This window comes from Kryptolebias marmoratus, linkage group LG10 (assembly GCF_001649575.2).
Source record: "Kryptolebias marmoratus isolate JLee-2015 linkage group LG10, ASM164957v2, whole genome shotgun sequence".
Lineage (NCBI taxonomy): Eukaryota > Metazoa > Chordata > Actinopteri > Cyprinodontiformes > Rivulidae > Kryptolebias > Kryptolebias marmoratus.
The window spans coordinates 5,789,406-5,806,923 of NC_051439.1; the positions used below are offsets into that span (position 1 = coordinate 5,789,406).

General features: G+C 41.8%; 1 protein-coding gene across 2 annotated transcripts in view; it reads right to left on the reverse strand.

The window, feature by feature from the left end:
- Positions 1-1,114: 1,114 nt before the first annotated feature.
- frmd6 (FERM domain containing 6) overlaps positions 1,115-17,518 on the reverse strand; it is a 28,617-nt gene continuing 12,213 nt past the window's right edge. The window contains exons 2-14 of one of the 2 annotated variants that reach the window (XM_017409964.3): positions 16,765-17,077; positions 15,739-15,829; positions 13,605-13,684; positions 12,650-12,726; positions 12,331-12,517; positions 11,032-11,187; positions 10,797-10,862; positions 9,733-9,801; positions 6,177-6,351; positions 3,986-4,294; positions 3,678-3,809; positions 3,483-3,574; positions 1,115-2,979 (exon numbers count right to left, since the gene is read on the reverse strand). In XM_017409964.3, the coding sequence (XP_017265453.1) occupies positions 2,689-2,979; positions 3,483-3,574; positions 3,678-3,809; positions 3,986-4,294; positions 6,177-6,351; positions 9,733-9,801; positions 10,797-10,862; positions 11,032-11,187; positions 12,331-12,517; positions 12,650-12,726; positions 13,605-13,684; positions 15,739-15,829; positions 16,765-16,863 (1,824 nt within the window). In that variant the 5' untranslated portion in view covers positions 16,864-17,077 and the 3' untranslated portion in view covers positions 1,115-2,688. The remainder of the gene's footprint in view (positions 2,980-3,482; positions 3,575-3,677; positions 3,810-3,985; positions 4,295-6,176; positions 6,352-9,732; positions 9,802-10,796; positions 10,863-11,031; positions 11,188-12,330; positions 12,518-12,649; positions 12,727-13,604; positions 13,685-15,738; positions 15,830-16,764; positions 17,078-17,518) is intronic. The other variant, XM_017409975.3, reaches the window with a different exon arrangement.

The window sequence follows — 17,518 nt, forward strand, 5'->3', positions numbered from 1 at the left end:
AAAAGCAGGAAACAACATTTGCTCTGATGCAACAGGAAAGGGCTGACATGTGGTCGAACGCGTTTATGTTGATCTGATAAGGTCTGCTGATACTTTTGATCTGTAATCTGAGTTTGTCCGTTAGCGTAGCTTAGCATAAAGACTGCAAACGTGAAGAAAGAGCTTCAAGGATGCACGAGTTGGAACCAAAGCTGTAAAATAAACACTCTTTCTGCGTATCATATATTCTGTACATATGAAACAATCAGATGAATAAGTGTGAATAATGGTGTGGGATTGGTTCTTCAGCACACAGAGCTGTGACAGGTGACAGCTTCCTGTTCATATAATACTTTAAACCCTTTTGTTAAGGCTGCCACATAGATGTGGTTTTTGATGGAAATGCAAAAACACTCACAGGTTTGTCCGCCACACACGACGGGTTACAAAAGAACGTGAACAGACTGCATTGTGACATCCCTTCTTGTGCAGTCTGTGAAGAGCTGTGATGAAGAGCTGCGACTCGTTGGGACCAGGCAGCTCCTGAACACATTTGTGTCCCGAGCTACGAAGCAGGATTACCGACTTCAGGGTCCCTTTGGGATTCTCTGTGTCGCCACGCTGGTCCGCTTCTTTCCTGTCCTTTAAAAATAAAAACAGCTCCTGCCGAACAGGAGGAGCCTCAGATCCAGATTTGGCGTGGCAGTAGCTGAGAGTCATCCCCGACACAAGCTCTGAGTATGACATCTTTGCTTGAAACCCTGGCATCAGCTGTTATAGTCAACCCTGTCTGTCTGTTAGTAAAATATCTCACCTGGACGGATCTTGATGAAGCTCTCAGAGAGTGCTCACTGGATGAACTACAACTGGCTGATGAAAATGGCTGCAACTGACTCAAAATGACATATTGAGGTAAGGCTGGTGTGGTAGTAGCTGAGAGTCATCTTCAGTCTTGTGAGATGCGGCTGTAGTGGCCATTATGATTTCAAACTCACGCGAGAAAGCCGGCGGGTGATATGCATTCCTTCAAGGAACGCTAGGCCTTCAGGGGTGGTCAACCCTGGTCCTCGAGGGCCACCATCCTGCATGTTTTACTTGTTTCTCTGCTCCAACACACCTGATTTGAATCAATGGGTGATTAACAGGCTTCTGCACAACATGAAGAGGTAATTTAACTCCTGAATCAGGTGTGTTGGAGCAGGGAAACAAGGAAAACATGCAGGATGGTGGCCCTCGAGGACCAGGATTGGAGACCCCTGCCTTAGATAAAGCTGTTTGCCCCCCTGAGGCTCCTCCTGTTTTACATGAAGGCAAATAGACCCAGAGTCAGAAATCCAGGGTTGACTTAACAAGCTGACCAGCCTCGTGGTACTACTAGTCACAGCTCCTCCTCGTTAGGGTGAGTTAAACCAGATCTCTTCGAGTAACCCTGGGTTAGGTGAACCTGCTTCGTAGCACAGGGCATGGATTTAAACAGAAATGGATGAAAATAGCTACAGTTAGCTTTGGAGGAGCTGGGAGGAAGACGTTACCTCTGACTCCTGTCTGTACTGAGCTCAGCTGTAAGTTAAACCTGTAAAACCTCAGAAATCTTGCTGAATCCAGAGCTGTTTATAGAGCCTTTCCGAACAGACAGAAAATAATTGTTTAAAGCCTGTAGCACGTGCAGCCACCACGCTGTCTCGGTTCTCACCGTGGAATTCACCTGGTCGACAGCTACGCTTGTTTGTAACACTGAACGACGGCAGCCATACACACGGGCGACGTGTTCAATAAACACACCGAAAATAATTCCTTTTGTTTGTTTCATGACACGAGGCTGAACACCTTGTAACAGATCCCAGTTAGACAGACGCAGGTGTTGGTTTGTTTTGGCTCCACTTGAAGTTTGCATTTTGTCCGAACACTCGTTCGTCTGTGGAACCGCTGCATGTAACGATATTGAAGTGGTATCTCGATCATACAATGTTAAAACTTTGAATCCTGATGGCTTGAGTCCTCAGAGTCGACTTAAGGTGGAAGGGGGGGATTGTGATTGTCGAGGCGAGCTTTTGACACCTGCATAGTGTGATGAAGGCACGACGGCTGTGTTCATGAGGAGGTGGGGGCTGAGCACACTGCACTTCCTGTCGGGGTAAAATGAAGCGATGTAACAGAGAAGAAGAAAGGAGCGATAGCTGCTCTGACAGAGGATTAGGAACCCATCGTCTCTCCCAGAAACACTGAGATGTTCTGTCAGAGTGGAGGAATGACTCTGTTATTTTTCTTTGGTTTGTAGCTCAGAGTGCGTTCATCTGTTGCTTCCACAACAGAGCATCTTTAATGTTTTCATCACGTACGTGCAGGGGTCAGTTTGCTGTCTTTTTATGACTTCGTAAAGCTGCTGGAGAACATGGGAAGACAGACTTGAGTGAAAGTGAAGATGACACGATCCCTTTTGTTTCCTCTGATACAGGAACAGATTGAGTAACATGGTAAAAACACTGGTTCTCTTCAGTCGTTAGTTTTTTTTAATAAAGTGTAAATCCTCCTTGCCTGTTAGTTATGTCTCAGGTGGCGGATGAAGGGCGAGTCATCTTATTGCCAGTTTCCTCACAGCTGCAGTTTGCTGCAGCCCCGCGTCCCGCATCTCGTTTCCTGAGGACTGAAACGTCGCCACGCCCGACCCGGAAGGAGCGAGTGCGCCGCCTCTGTGGCACGCCGCCTCCGTCACACCACGAACTCGGGCACCTCGTCGCTCGTCAGGTCCAGAGAGAAGTACTTGTTGGTCCGCTTGATGGGAAACGGGTGCTGCTCGCCGAGGGTGCCGGCGCGCTGGTCGGACAGGCCTTGGTGCCCGCCGCTGTCGCTCAGCTCCTGAGCACAGCCAAACGTGTAGCTGTGGGCGGTGTCCTGGCAGAGCTCCGCCCACTGCTGGCAGTCCTTCTGGTAGAGCCGGATGTCGTCTAGTGATTGGCTGTGGCGGTCGGTGGACGACCGAGGCTTCCGACACGCAGAAGTCTGTGAGCGGAGAATAAATGAAATAATATAAACATAATGTGTTGAAGAGAATCTTTTTTACAAAGATAATTAGGAGTTTATTTATCGCCGCTGCCAAAGGTGGCAAAGCAATAATGATGTGTTTAAGTACTGTTAGCAAAATATCTCATGACCAACTGAACAGATTTTATTGAAACTCTCAGAAAGTCATCACTGGATATACGTCTAGAACTGATCCAGTTTTAGAGTCGCCCAATTCAAGATGGCCGCCACAGCTAGTCAACCTTAGCGAACAACAAATTAGCTAGTTTCACAGATACTGAGCGAAAACTTGCTGAAAACTCACTGAGAGTCATCCTCAACATATAATTTGAGCACTTCTCACAACTTCACATGAGATCATGTCATTTTGAAGGTTTGACCAAAATGGCCGAGATGATTTTAGTCCAAAACTCCGGCATGACAGACAGCGGCGATGTGGCCTTTAATTATGAGTGATGAGAACTGAATCAGAAGTAACAGACCTGAGGCAGAGACTCGATGCTCTGTCCTCTCATCTTAACAACCGTCTCTGAGGAGCTGGAGGTGGACGAACTGACGTCTTTTACGATCAGTCCTTTAAAGAAAACACAAAAATAAATTAGTTCACTAAATATCAGCTCAGAGGAGCACAGCAAGACTGCACATTATTGACTGTTGCTGTTAAGAAGAACAGAAACCTGAGTATCCGTTGGTCTGATCGGGCGACATGGTGAGCATGTCCTCGGTGATGTGGATACATAGTTCCTGATCCAGAACCATCTCGTGAAGCTCCTCGTAGTCTTTCGGGTCGTCCACCAGCATCTCAATCTCTGAGGAACAAAAGTTGTTGGAATTTGTCAAACTCGTGAAAAACATTTGACAGCTTTGAAACATTTCTAAACAAATTCCCTGCCTTGTGTTGTCTACCGTCTACAAAGTTCTTTCTTGGCCCAGTTTGAAATGTTTAATCAAAAGCTGTCACCACATATCAGCTGTCTGCCCTTACCGTCGTCGTCCAGGACGCGCTCCTTACCGCTGCTCTCGATGCCGGAGGTGTGTGAGCTCCCGTGGCTCGTCGTGGATGAGCTGCAGGTTCGCAGGGGCCTGTGCGGGGCCTGGCCCGGTGCTCGGAAGCTGTCCGTTTCGATGCCGGACGTGTGCGAGCTGCCGTGGCTGGTCGTGGAGTGGCGAGACAGGCGCTTCGGGTGGGACACGCTGCCCGCGCTGCTGCCGCTGGCCCGGGAGCGCTTGTCCAGCTGCTCCATGTCCAGCTCCAGAGCGTCGCTGATGTACGACTCCCGGTACTGCTTCTTCTCTGAAGTGAGACATTTGAAGATGCGGCGTTTATTCGGCCATTAAAACCTGGACAAGCGCGTGCTTCTGTTGAGAACGCCGCAGATTTTAATGTACTACAAAGAGGTGGGCAGTGTTTACGCTGTAGATATGAGTCATCCTGTGATAACAATAAAAACACTTCAGTTCTTCTGTCCCTGCGGCTTACATTCCTTTTAATGAGATGTTAGAAAACGGGCAGGCCTTTCTTTTCTCCAGTGAATGCCCCTCCCACACTTGTTTGCTCAGAGCCAAACATAGCTGGGAGGGGAATTCCCCTTACGCTTATCTACTTTAGGAAAAAAAACAAACTAAAAACACTCTAAACTGGCTGTTTGTACATTTCTTTCCTGTAGCGAATAACCCCGTCAGTCACGGCTTGTCTCTTTAAGGTAACAGTTTTAAAACAAAGGTTTGCAACAAGCTACAAGAGTTAGCTTGACGACAGTACCAGCCTACTGATTTATGAAGAACAGAAGAGCAGATAGAATTAATAATAATCAACCACCTTTAAATTAAAATTAGGACTAAACATCATTGGTTTTAGTTTAAGTCTTTGTGTATGTATTAAAGAAGAAAAACATACCAGCCTGCTGGCTTTGCTGTGTTTTAGCTGACACTGATTTGTAATTAAACTTAATACTTGTGATTGAATTACGATTCAAAGTTTGACCTTAATAATCAACATAAATAAAAATAATACCATTTAATAATAGTAATAACACCAACAGATTTCAAAACAGTTTCATGAGTGCACACATATCTGACACTCATTTTTACCAGAGTAACTGTCAACATATTTACATTTCTTTTATGAATTTGTGCATCAAAAGAAAAAACTAAACATGAATTTCATATTTTATTATGCATAATTATTCCTGTTAAATAATCATGTTGCTGAATGCAATATTAAGGCAGCAGTAGTAACAGTATTTGCATTCAAAAAAGGTTAAAAAACAAAAACAACTGGACTTCTATTCTGTAGTTGAAGACGTTTCGCTTCTCATCCGAGGAGCTTTCTCAATAACCTTTTTTGAATTTACCATAGCCTGGATGAGTGATAATCTACACCAGCAGTATTTGCATTCCTGATTTTAAATAAAAGCATTTAAATCATGTGATACATTTTGACATTTTAATAATTTGAAATTGAGGAATTTTTTGCTTAAAGTTATCAGTTGGTCTGAACCTCAGAACGGCCCACGCTGCACTATAATTAGACTATAATTAGAAATGTATTTACATTGTAAAGTGCAGCACTGACACTTTTAGTAAACTTGTATTTAATTTGAAGGTTTTGTTTTTTCATATTATCAGACTGTGTTTGCACCTCATTTTTTTTATTTTATAACACTAAAAACAGGAGCTGGGACTGTTACCGTTTCTGTATGACTCCACTGTCGGTGCCATCGGATCATGAATAAACATTATTTTATATTGATTAGCAGCACAGCTGTATTATTTAAACGTAACTGTTGTAGTAAAGCACTGCATTTAATAATGGGTGGGTTTTATGTTCAGAGCAATATTTGTGTTTGTGATGCTCTGGACTGCATGTAGTGATACATTTATAGCTCAGAAATATGGTGTTGAAATATAATATATTTACTTTACTGTTATTGCTATAAATACCAGAAAATATTGTGATAAACTTTTAAGTCCCTATCGCTTATCCCTGGTTTTAAAATATAACATGAAAAGCATAAAGTTGACCTTCACATCTGTTTCTTTAGTTGAGAGGGTTTATGTTTCTCTGAGAAAGCGATCAAAGAAATTGTTTTCACACAAACTTGCAGCTGATGTCATTCAGTTTTGGCGCTCGCTGTGAGGCGAGATCAGTGATGCAAATGACGTGCTGACAGTACCTTCGTTTTCCTCCAGCCGGCGGACCTGTTTGAGGACGGGCTGCAGGTTCATGTAGAGCCGGTGGCTGTTGCTGAGCAGCTGCAGGAGGTGGCGAGAGCGAATGGGACATCCCGTGTAGTAGATGAGCTTACGAGCCGAGGGCAGACCGTCGGGAAGGATTTCAAACTTCTTCCCCTGAGAGAGCGCAAGAAAAACAGCAACTCAGGACGCTGATTTACAGCAGGTAATTATAAGATTGTGAGAGTGGAATGTTGATCTGAAATTGGGTTTAAGTGCCAGAAAGGCCCGAGGGCACACATCAGCAGGAGAGCAAACACAAAGAAGCCGCCACTTCATGGATCTGTAGTTCATTTCTTCATGCATAAACAACATTTTTCTGCAGTTTGGATTATTTTCCAGGGAGAAGGCGTGTTGGCTGTAAGCATGGAAAAAATAAAATGGTGAGTTTATGTTTTCTCTTATGCCCTTTGGCAGTGACTCAACCCAACAACAGCTGTCAGTGATTTGTTTTCAGTATGGACCTCCAAACATTCCTTCAAGGCTTTGTGTGTTTCCAGGTGAATGTTGGGGTCAAAAACTTTCTTTCTGACTAAATGAACCGAGCTGAACTTTATGCAGCTGTTTTTTTTAAAGAAAGCAGACAAATGTAAATGCTGTTAAAGTGCATAGTAGACATTTCTTTTTGTTTTTTTAAGAAAACAAGTTTGACAGTGTCTTTAAAGATGATTTTCTGTACAAAGAGCAACCTTCAGGCAGCAAGATTTCCTATTCAAATCCACGAACAAACTGTGAAATTATTACATCCCTCAACTTAAATGTTTTGATTTTAACCAAACAACCCCTCTGCAGCTTCAAGACAACAAGGGTGAAGATTCAGTAGGAAGTAGCCATAAGTGAATCAGGCAGAGTGGGCGAATCTAAGCAGGCACATGAGACTTTACGTTACACTCAAGCTCTTTAGGCGGTCAGACCTTTTAAAATTTACTGAACAGAATTCTTCAATAAAACCTCCCCAGCAAGACACACATATCAAAGACTCCCAGAATCAACGGGGTGCTTTTACAACCCCCGTTCAAACGAGACATTGTGTAAAATGTAAATAAAAACAGAATACAATGGTTTGCAAATGTCCCAAACCCCTAATTTATTCACAGTGGAACATAGTAAACATGTCAAATGTTTAAACAATTTAAACAAAAATTGTAAACGTTTTTAAGAAAAAAGAAAATATAATATAAATTATAATTTTGAATTTGATGGCAGCAACAAATCTTTAAAAAGTTAGGATAGGGCCATGTTGAGCACTGTGAAGCATCCCCTCTTCTTTCAGCAAGTCTGATCTGGACCACTTCAGCACCTTTGCACACAGATCTTTCTCCAGATGGACCGTAGGTGATGGGATATTCAAAGTCTTCCCAATTTTCCACTTAGGAACATTATTCTGAAATTGTTTTTTTTTTTTTGCAGACTGGTGAACCTCTGCCTATCTTTACTTCTGAGAGAATCAGCCTCTCTAAAATGCTCTTTTAATACCCGACCCTCTCACTGACCTGTTGACAATAAACCTAATTAGCTGTAAAATGCTCCTCCAGCTGTTTCCTATGCGTACCACTTTTACAATCTTTTGTTGCTCCTTCCCAAATTTCAGATGTGTTGCTGCCATCAAATTTAAAGTTACTATATCTTTACCTAAAAATGGTACAATTTCTTATTTACACATCTGATTACTATGATCTGAATAAAATATGGGTTTATAACATTTGAATTTTTTTTTGGGGGGGATACAGTGAAGTAGTGGTTACACCTATGGCCTCACAGAGAGAAGGTCACAGGATCACTTCCCAGCCTGAGGCTTGTCTGGGTGGAGTTTACATGTTCTCCCTGAGCTCATGTAGGTTTACTCTAGTTACTCCAGTTTCCTCCCACAGATCAAAAACATGCATGTTAGGTTCATTGGTAACTCTTAAATTGTCCATACGTGTGAGTGAGAGCGTGAATGGTTTGTCTCTTTGTGTCTCTGTGATGGACTGGAGACCTGTCCAGGGTGTCCCCCGCCTCTCACACTGTGACTGCTGGAGGTAGACTCCAGCGCCCCTGCGACCCGGCAAGGAAAACGAGGGTAAAGAAAATGGATGGACATTTGCAAACCATTATATTCTATTTTTTATTTACAACACCCCAATTTTTTCGGACTAGGCGTCATACCTAAATATCCCCAAAAGAGACCAGCATCAATCAAAGCACTGAAAAGCCACAAGTTTCAACACTCCAGCCCAAAAAAGATGTGATGTCATTACAGCCTCCAGAGGCAGCAGGATGAACGCTAACTGGCTTACAGAGAAGCACTTATGCAGCAGAAAGCACACCCCTTCCTCTTTTAAACCTTGATACCGAAAATGATTTCAAGTCATTTAAAAGGCCAAAAACCAGAATGTAAAAATCCCCTAAAACAATCCCACCATCTGGTGTTTATCTGACCCACACATCCCCCTGCTTGCGCCACTCTCTGGCCCACTTGCTGATGGTGGCAGCGGCGTTGGATGACGAGACTCTTGGGTGGGGTGGAAGGAGAAAGCCTGTTATTCTGGAGAAGGGTGTGACAGGGCCAACGAGAAACCCTTCTGGTCCACGGTGCGACCACAGCTGCGCCACTGCTCACTCACTCTCACAATGCTCCAGACAGCAGGCGGACAGAAATCACCGCACAAAAGCCAAAGTGACGAAAACAGGATGTCTGTACTGTGAGCTGGGAGGCAGATGCAAAAGCTGTTTGTGCTAAAATCAGACCGAACACAAACGCGCCTTCAACTTTTATGAGATATCTTACAGGCTTCTAATTCTTCTCTAAGGTATATATATATATATATATATATATATATATATATATATATAAAAAAAAGATATCTAAATTTATAGTTGTAAGGAGCTTTTCTGTGTGGTGGCAGTGATAAGCAGTAGGACCTTTTTGGATTGTGATTAACAGCCGGCTGGCAGAAATCGTGAGGCCGTCAGAGTGAAACAGATATATAGTAAGCGTCTCTGCCTCGCTGTGATAACAGAAACCCCACAGAATTAAACGCCTGCTGTGCTCAGCTTAACGACAAACTGACTCAGAGGAGAGATGGGAAGATTTTACAGGGTTTCCTTTAAGGGCCACGTGCTAAAACAAGACAATTAAACAAATCAATGAAGAAGGGGCACAGGAGAGAAAATCCTGTCGCTGATTACATGACAATATGCATGTAGTGTACAGTACTCTGTGTGTGTGTGTGTGTGTGTATGCAAGGAAAGGCTTTCAAAATCCCTGATTAGTTCCAGAGGACTTGCAGGCTGAGATAAAACAGCAGTGAAGAGAAAAGAAGACTTGTGTAAAAATTTCCACAGTCCTGAGCAGGAGTTTGGCTTCCACAAACATCGCCACAGCCAGAGGATGCTCAGGTTTTATCAACACTGAAGTTAGTTTAAAAACAAAACACACTGCAACAATAACAGAAGTACAGCACCCATGAAAAGTGTCTTTCTGGGATACATGCTGTGATGTTGCATTTGACTCACCACAAACACCAGTTTCCCCACATTAGTCCAGGGGAAGTCGTACAGCAGCTGCCTCACGGAGCCAACGTTCTGAAATACATTAAAAAAAATATATGTAATGTTTTGCAGCTGAAAAAAAGGAAACAGGGCAGTCGTGCTGTAAAGACTGTTTTCTTACATGTAACCTTTTTTTTTCTTTTATACAGACTGTCCCAGCTTGTTTTAAACAAAGGAAAGTCTGCTGTGTATGACAGGTAACTTGTTTTGTGTCTTCTTGAATGAAAACAAAACAGTATCAAAATTATTTCTTCTGGCTACAACTAACAACTTGTTTCATGACTGGTTATCTCCTAATTCTGAATCATGACTTTGACTGTAAGTTATCAAATTATAGTAAAACAAACAATAGAACCTCAGCCTTTTATCACAGAGCTTTTTACAGAAGCAGGGATATCAAAGTCGTCTAAGTAGGTTTGTCAGAGTGAGGTCGTCTGAAACTTAACTTCATCTTATGAGTCTGTTTGATCCTGACATCCACAGTTCCTCTAGTTTGTCTCTTCTTAAATGACGTTTAGTAAGCTTGAGTTTGTTCAACTAAACTAAACGCAAGTTCAGCAAGATAAATCTGAAAATGCAGTGTGAATGCTGAGCGCTGAATGACTGAGCAGCACACTGGCTAAAAGGAATGAAACACTTGAAAAAAGAAGCAGAATGCTAGCTAATAAAAGCTAACAGCTAGAAGTAGCAAAAGGCTAAGTAAAGTAGCAAAACTGTAACTACGGAGCCAGTTTGCTGAAGCAGACTTGGAAAAAAAAAGTGTTTGAAGGAACTGAACAGATCTCAGTGTATTTCTGCGGGGAAAATATTTGTAAATAAAGTTAAGTATTTTGAAAAGTATAAAGGTTACAAAAACCAAAAGTCATAGCACCTAACTTTAGAATGAGCTGAACATTTTGACATGTGAATAGCTAAAACAGCACAAAGCCTGCACAAGTAGTTAGACTGAAAAAAAACCTATATAAACATACAAAACTAAAATCAGTAACCAGGTAAAACAAGACTGAGTACTGTGAAAAAAAATGTACCTGAAATATCTGGATTCCTCGTAAAGTCAACCCCAATGTGAGAGACGCGTCAACTTCTTTTTTGTCCTGTTAATGAAAACTAAGTCAGATGTGCAGAAAATGAAAGAAAACTGAATATGAATTTAATAACCGCTACATTAAATAAAAGCCAAACACAATTGACAACACAGCAGTATCATTATGCTGTAAAAGCAGCAATGTTTCATTTATACAAGGGCACGTGTGTAAATGTCACCTTGTAGAGTCTGTAGTAGTGGACTGTGACATCATCCAGCTGAGCGCACTCTTTAATGTACTTGAGGTGCGCCTCTGAAGCTGTGAGAGCGAACTGGTCTTTGTGCATGTTCGGGATGTGCCTCAGGATGTACTCACGGCCACGCTTGGTGATCACCTGAGCAGGAAAAGAGACAGAGGAAGCATCAGGCCTGGCTGCCCTGCAGTTACACACACTCGAACCAGTCAGGTTAACGAAGCCGCCTACCGTCAGGCAAACGAACGTCAGCAACGAGAGACTGAACATGAGTCAGAGACTGTAACTGGAAGCATATCCCGTCAAGCTTTGTGAGTGGCTTTTGAACGTTTTAAGTAATCTTTGTAGGCACCAGCTAAACCTGAGGGAGATTTACTTCAGGGAAGTGTGCATTGTTTACTTTCCAACAGTTTCCTGTAACTTCTAGTTTCAACTGTGATAGAGCAGCAGGAGGCTAATCACAGGAAGTGGAGGGCAATTAGATGGGTGTGGCTATCAGATGGGTGGTGACGGTAGGCCAGTGCTGCCAGAATAACCACGTCAGCTGGGACAAATGAATTAAAGCAAACAAAAAAACTCTGTCTTCTACTGTCAAGGGTCAAAATAAACTTGATGTCCCAGTTCTCACTATCTTTATGCTCAGATTTGGAGCTATCACCAAGTGTTCGGTCAGTATGATAGAAGGAAGGTTGCCCCAGACGCACTGCAGGTCAGGACTCAGCACCCGCTGAAAACTGTACTTTCAGCTTCTCTGTCTGTGACACAGCAACTTCTTTTTGTTTGCTTTAGCTTGAACCACTTAAGTGATTGACGTTATATCGACACTCAGCGTGACTCACTTGTACACGAGACAAAGTCACAACCGATGGATTTATCAGTCTGATGGTTTGTTATATCATTAAGTTTACTCTTTAAAATTAGTTTTGATGTAGCATTTTGCTTATCCTAATGAGAGTAGCTTTTAACAGTAATTGTGATCCTTATTGTGCTCTGCTCATTAATTAGCAATTAAAAATGTGACCCCAATCTTGAACATTACAAGAAAAAAAGGTTTTGAGTCACAGAAACCAAACAAAAACAAATATGTTCATATTTGTTAAGTTATTATTATTATTTACGTGTAACAACTCTTAAAGAAAAAAAGCCAAGCTTAATTTGTAACAAAAATGCAAACTGATATGGTGCAAAAGCATAATGAAGTTGTTATTTTAAATCCTTTTTTCCTCTTGTAAGTTGGACACACAGAAGTTCAGCCCACATACGGTTTGTGTTAGATCTACTCACCCACGGGGGGAAGTAGGCTTCAGGCTCAAAGTACTTTCCAAAGTGCTTGTTGCGTTTGAAGTTTCCGAGGTCGGCCTGGAGAGCGAAGGCTGCGAGCAGGAAGTAGGCCTCCTCTCTTTGAATACACTGAGACAGCAGCACCTGTTTCCTCAGGTGCCAGTAGTAGTAATACCTGGCTACCCGGTCGCTGCAGGGCAGACAGAGAGCAGATTTTAAAAAGCTAAAAGGATAACTGGAGCTTAACTTGACTGATGATAGTACAAGTATCTTGCCTTACTAAGGTTAATTATGTGAACAACAGTGGAGGAGCTTTACAAACCTGATCAACCTCCCGTTTTCCACATAATACTGAGCTCTGAAGTGAATGATCATTGGAGGCCCAAACTGATCAATGCCCTGGAAAACAAAGGGAAATACTTTATTTACTACCAAAATGATAAACTCACAACAGAAGAGTATGAAAAGTGAGAATCATCATAAGATGTCTATGTGCGTCTGACTCCCAAAACCCAACATCCTCTGCCCAGAACCATCATCAGGCAGAGGAGTGTGTTCAGTAACAGACTGCTGTCACTATAATGCTCCACAGAAGGACTAAAGTCAATTGTTCCCCCGTCCATACGAAAGTATAACACCTCCCAGCTGAGACACATCTACCAGTTTGTTAAGTCTACAGTATGAAAACACACAGGATACATAAAATGAGCATTTAGTGAGCTTGAAGAAGTTTATTTATTGAGTTAAATGTGTTTATTTAATGTCACAATAAACATCTACAAATGTTTTAGGACTCCAAACCTGTGAACCATGGTTGACTGTATTTTAGCCATTTATTAGGTTTATGCGTTGAAGCTTCTGCTACAAATGCTGTATGTGGTGCAGCTGTCGGTGAAGTAAAAGGAGAATAAATTGTGGATTGAATTTTTTTTTGGTTCTTTGCTTTAGTAGGTTAATAGTTGGACTAAAGCATTAAAGGTTAATGGTTCCTGTATAAAATATATGTTGCAATGCTCTGTTATACTGCGTTTCTGTGTAACCATGCATTTTACAACTAGGTCTTCAGTGGTCTTCAGTGGATAAATACACCTCTTAATACCATAATTATGATACCACAGCTATAAAAACCATCATTAAAGAAGTGAATTTATTCAGGCAGAACACTGAAGGCCAAGCTCTAAAATTCAGGGTCCACCATTGTTAAATGTTAATGTTAAACATGTTTAATATGTTAAATATTTGACAGAAAGATGATAATTGTGCAGGTTAGGTCCTACCTTGCTGGCTTCTCGCTTCCATTCTTTGGGGCAGTACTTGGACAGCTTCTGGTCCAACTCCATGTAGATGTGCTCATTATCTGTGGGATGGAGACAGATGTAACCAGTTCAGTCTTGGTGACATCACTTTGTGTGCTTACAGCTGCTTATAAGGTGCCTTCATGTGTATCTGTGCACAGAGAAATCCACTTAGAATGAACTCTGTTTAAATATCGCCCCATCAAACAGCCTCTTCCCTTCCTTTTGTACTTGCAGCCTCTGGCACTCCATTGCTTTACTTCTCTCTGTAATGCCTTTATCTGCTCTGGACGTGACACCTTTTATGGGCTGCAGGCCGCTGATCTGACAACTCTAAACTTTTATAAACCAGATGAGAAGAAGGCACATAGCAGGAGCACAGACAGGATGATGATACTCATCCAGGATCTCACAACATCACATGATGTCATTTACAAGGTTTGACCAAAACGGCTACAAAGTCATCATGAGATGATCTTAGTCTAAAACTCTGGCATGAAAGTTGGTGATATAAAGTCCTTCCCATGATGTAAGGCTTTTTAGGACTGTTTTAGTTCCACAGTACCAAGCAGCTTTTATCTTGCTGAGTACATTCAAAGCCTGTCCTGCCTAAAATGTAACCCAAAACAGTTTATTTTACATTTGTTAGTGTTTTATAGAACTTATTTAGCTGCAGTAAACTTTTCTAAACGTAACGCACACACAGGTCTAAGCGTGGTTCTGGTGTAGATGTTCTCGTCAGGGGGATGGTGGGCGACACACATGGAGTGGGTGGCCTCTGTTTGCCTTGGGGATTTCACGCTGTTCAGACAAGCACTCCAGGAATGTCCCACAATGAGACCCATTGGCTCCTGTTCAACTGACCTGCTGTCCAACCATTGGCCCATCTGCACACAATCTGTGTGAAAACGCTGCTCCTCTCACAGCTACCTGCAACTGTCACCAGTTGTCTCCCAGCTATAGTAAAGGCTACATGACTCATTCCGTACTCTCTAACAGAGAGTTGTTAATGTCAAAAACAACTTAAATTGAGCCACAGAGAGGAAGGCAGTCGTGACGAGGAGACCCCGGCTCCTCAGAGACCATCATGACAATGGGTGTAAGAAGCTACAGTCATGGTGGATTCCTGTTTCTCAACCAAGTTCTTGGTCTGACAAAAGTATCAGCCTTGATATTTTTTTATGTTGCTCTATTGCTGTTGTTTTGTATTTATTAATTGTTAATTGCTAACAGGTCAGTAAGAGGACTGAGTATAAAAATAGCATTTTAGAGAGGCTGAATCTCTTAGAAGTAGCAGAGCAGAGGTTTACCAGTCTGTAAAAAACTGTCTGAAAATAGTGAAACAATTAAAAACAGAAGTTCCTCAACAGAAAACTGAGAAGACTAAATATTCTGTCATATATAGTTCATAACATCAACAAAAATGACAAAAATCTGGAGAAGTCTGCACACAAAAGAACAAGACCTAAAGCCTGTGATCCACAGGCCACTGCATTAAAACCAGGTCTGATTCTGTTCTGGACATCACTGCATGGACTCAGGAACACTTCCACAGATCATTGTCTGTAAACACAGTTCACTGTACCATCCACTAATGCTGCTTAAAGCTCTATCAGGCAAAGAAGAAGCCAGATGTGAACACCATCCAGAAACACTGCTGTCTTCTCTGGACCAAAGCTCATTTAAAATGGACTGAGGGACAGAGGAGAACTGTTCTGTGGCCAGATGGATGAAAAATTAAAATTATTTTTGGAAACCACAGGCACCATGTCCTCCATACTTAAGAGAAGATTGAACACAAGGCCTATTATCAGCTCACAGTTCAAAATTTGTCTCACTGATGGTATGGGGGTGCATTAGGGCCTCTGGCTTGAGCAGTTTACACATCTGGCAAAGCACCATCAATGTGGAAAAGTCTATACAGGTTTTAGAACAACATATGCTTCCATCCAGATGATGTATTTTTCCAGGGTTGTGGGGAGCTAGAGTCATTTTGTGTGTTATGTGGACCTATATTTCACTTAAATACACAGCAAAGGTGCACAGAAAACAAACAGCATTTTAAGGAGTGTTGCATACAACAAATAAAAATGTCTAAGAAGAAGAGAAGTCTTACTCTGAATGACACTGAGTCCAAAAAGGTGGCAGTCCTTCAGCCTGAGGAGGTCACATACCTGGACCAAAAGTTCCTGGCACAAAGTCTTCACCTAGGGAAAAGATTTTAGGACATTTTAGTTGTTTTTTATAACTAAAAACAACTACACATAATCCAACCAAACATAATCACAATTAGACTCCTGCTAGCTATAATTTCTTTTTTGCTGCTAATAATTAATAATATTACATGTTTAACACAGATTATAGTTTAACTGGCTTACTTACTGAAGTAGTTAAAAAGATCAATATCATTGTGCTTTCCATCTGATTACTAAAATGATTACTAACTAAAATGATTCAAACCCATTTCTCTACACCAGGCCTTTTTTAATAGGAGGCATGTGGGCTGAATACAGACTTTTTTTGTTATCTTTGGCCCCCAGGAAACTGCCAGAATCCCAAACTTATTTGTCTGGAAATGATGTTTAAAAATATATGTATCAAAGGTACTATTATACCTCCAGCGTCATACAAGCTAATTGAAGGCTGCCTTTGTCAAACAGACACTCTTTTGTAAGCCATAACAAGACACTGGGGTGAGGACGTAAACATGCGCACCTGTAAGCAGTTGTCTGATTAACCCCTCCACCTGACCTGTGCAGTAAGGCTACAGGATGGACAAGAAAAAACAGCTAAATTCATGGTAGCTAATATCACTATAGCCAGCAAGATGCCTCTTTGAAACCCAGAAAAATAAAAGTCAATTTCTGGAACAGACACAAAACAAAAACATAATTATCTGCATTTGTCTTTTTGGCAGCGGGTGATAAATATTGCTTGTTGCCCTCAAACCCCCAGTAATTTTTATATTTGGGCCACTTGCAGCTGAAGTTGCACAGCCCTGCTCTACACTTTCTTAACCTCATATAACCCTGCAAACTATTGTTTACTGTGTAAATACTGTATGTAGAGCAGCGGGAAATGAAGCATGGGTTTGTTTGTGTCTGAGCATTAATTCCATGTAGAAAATAATTTGCCTACTTACACTGACGATGATATTGAGCGTGTCATCATTGGGCAAAAAGACACAGACACAGCGGCGGTCCTGCATGATTTTGTTGTTGTGGAAGTTCAGTTTGTTCATATTCGTGTTGCCAGGACACCACAGGCCTTTTGCGCCTGCTGTCAGGGTTTCTGGGCCCTGTGACGACCCACCTCCACCACCGCAGGCACCTACACCACCGTCCAGTCCCTGTGGTCCTGCTTCAGCTGCAGCCCAGTACAGACACAACTGTGGGCTCCGCAGGCCAAGCAGCGTTAAAAAGAGAGGGCATGGAGCCCCGAGCTGCAGGCAAGCACTGTAAAGACACAGAACAAGGATTTGCTGTTAGTTAAATCTACTGTATGCTAATATGTATAAACTATAAAGATATGCTCTGCTGTCTGAAGAGCAATGATTCTTTTACCTGATACATGTAAAATAATTGAATACGCACTTAAAAACAGCAAATCTAAACTAAACATGTCTGACAGGATGGAAGAACGAAAGGTTGAAATGAGAAAGCAAATATCTTAAATTGAGATCATTTCAGGAGAATGTCAATGACTCGCGAGGAACATGTGAACATACGTCTGAAAAGGAAATGATGAAATATAAAAAACAGCAAACACCAAATGAACCACTCACGTTCGAAATGAACTTATTTTTCTCATTTTAAAATGTATATAACCCTGAAACACATCAAAATCTATTTTGGAACTTTAACTTTAGGGTTATTCACCCAATATTGTACAAATAA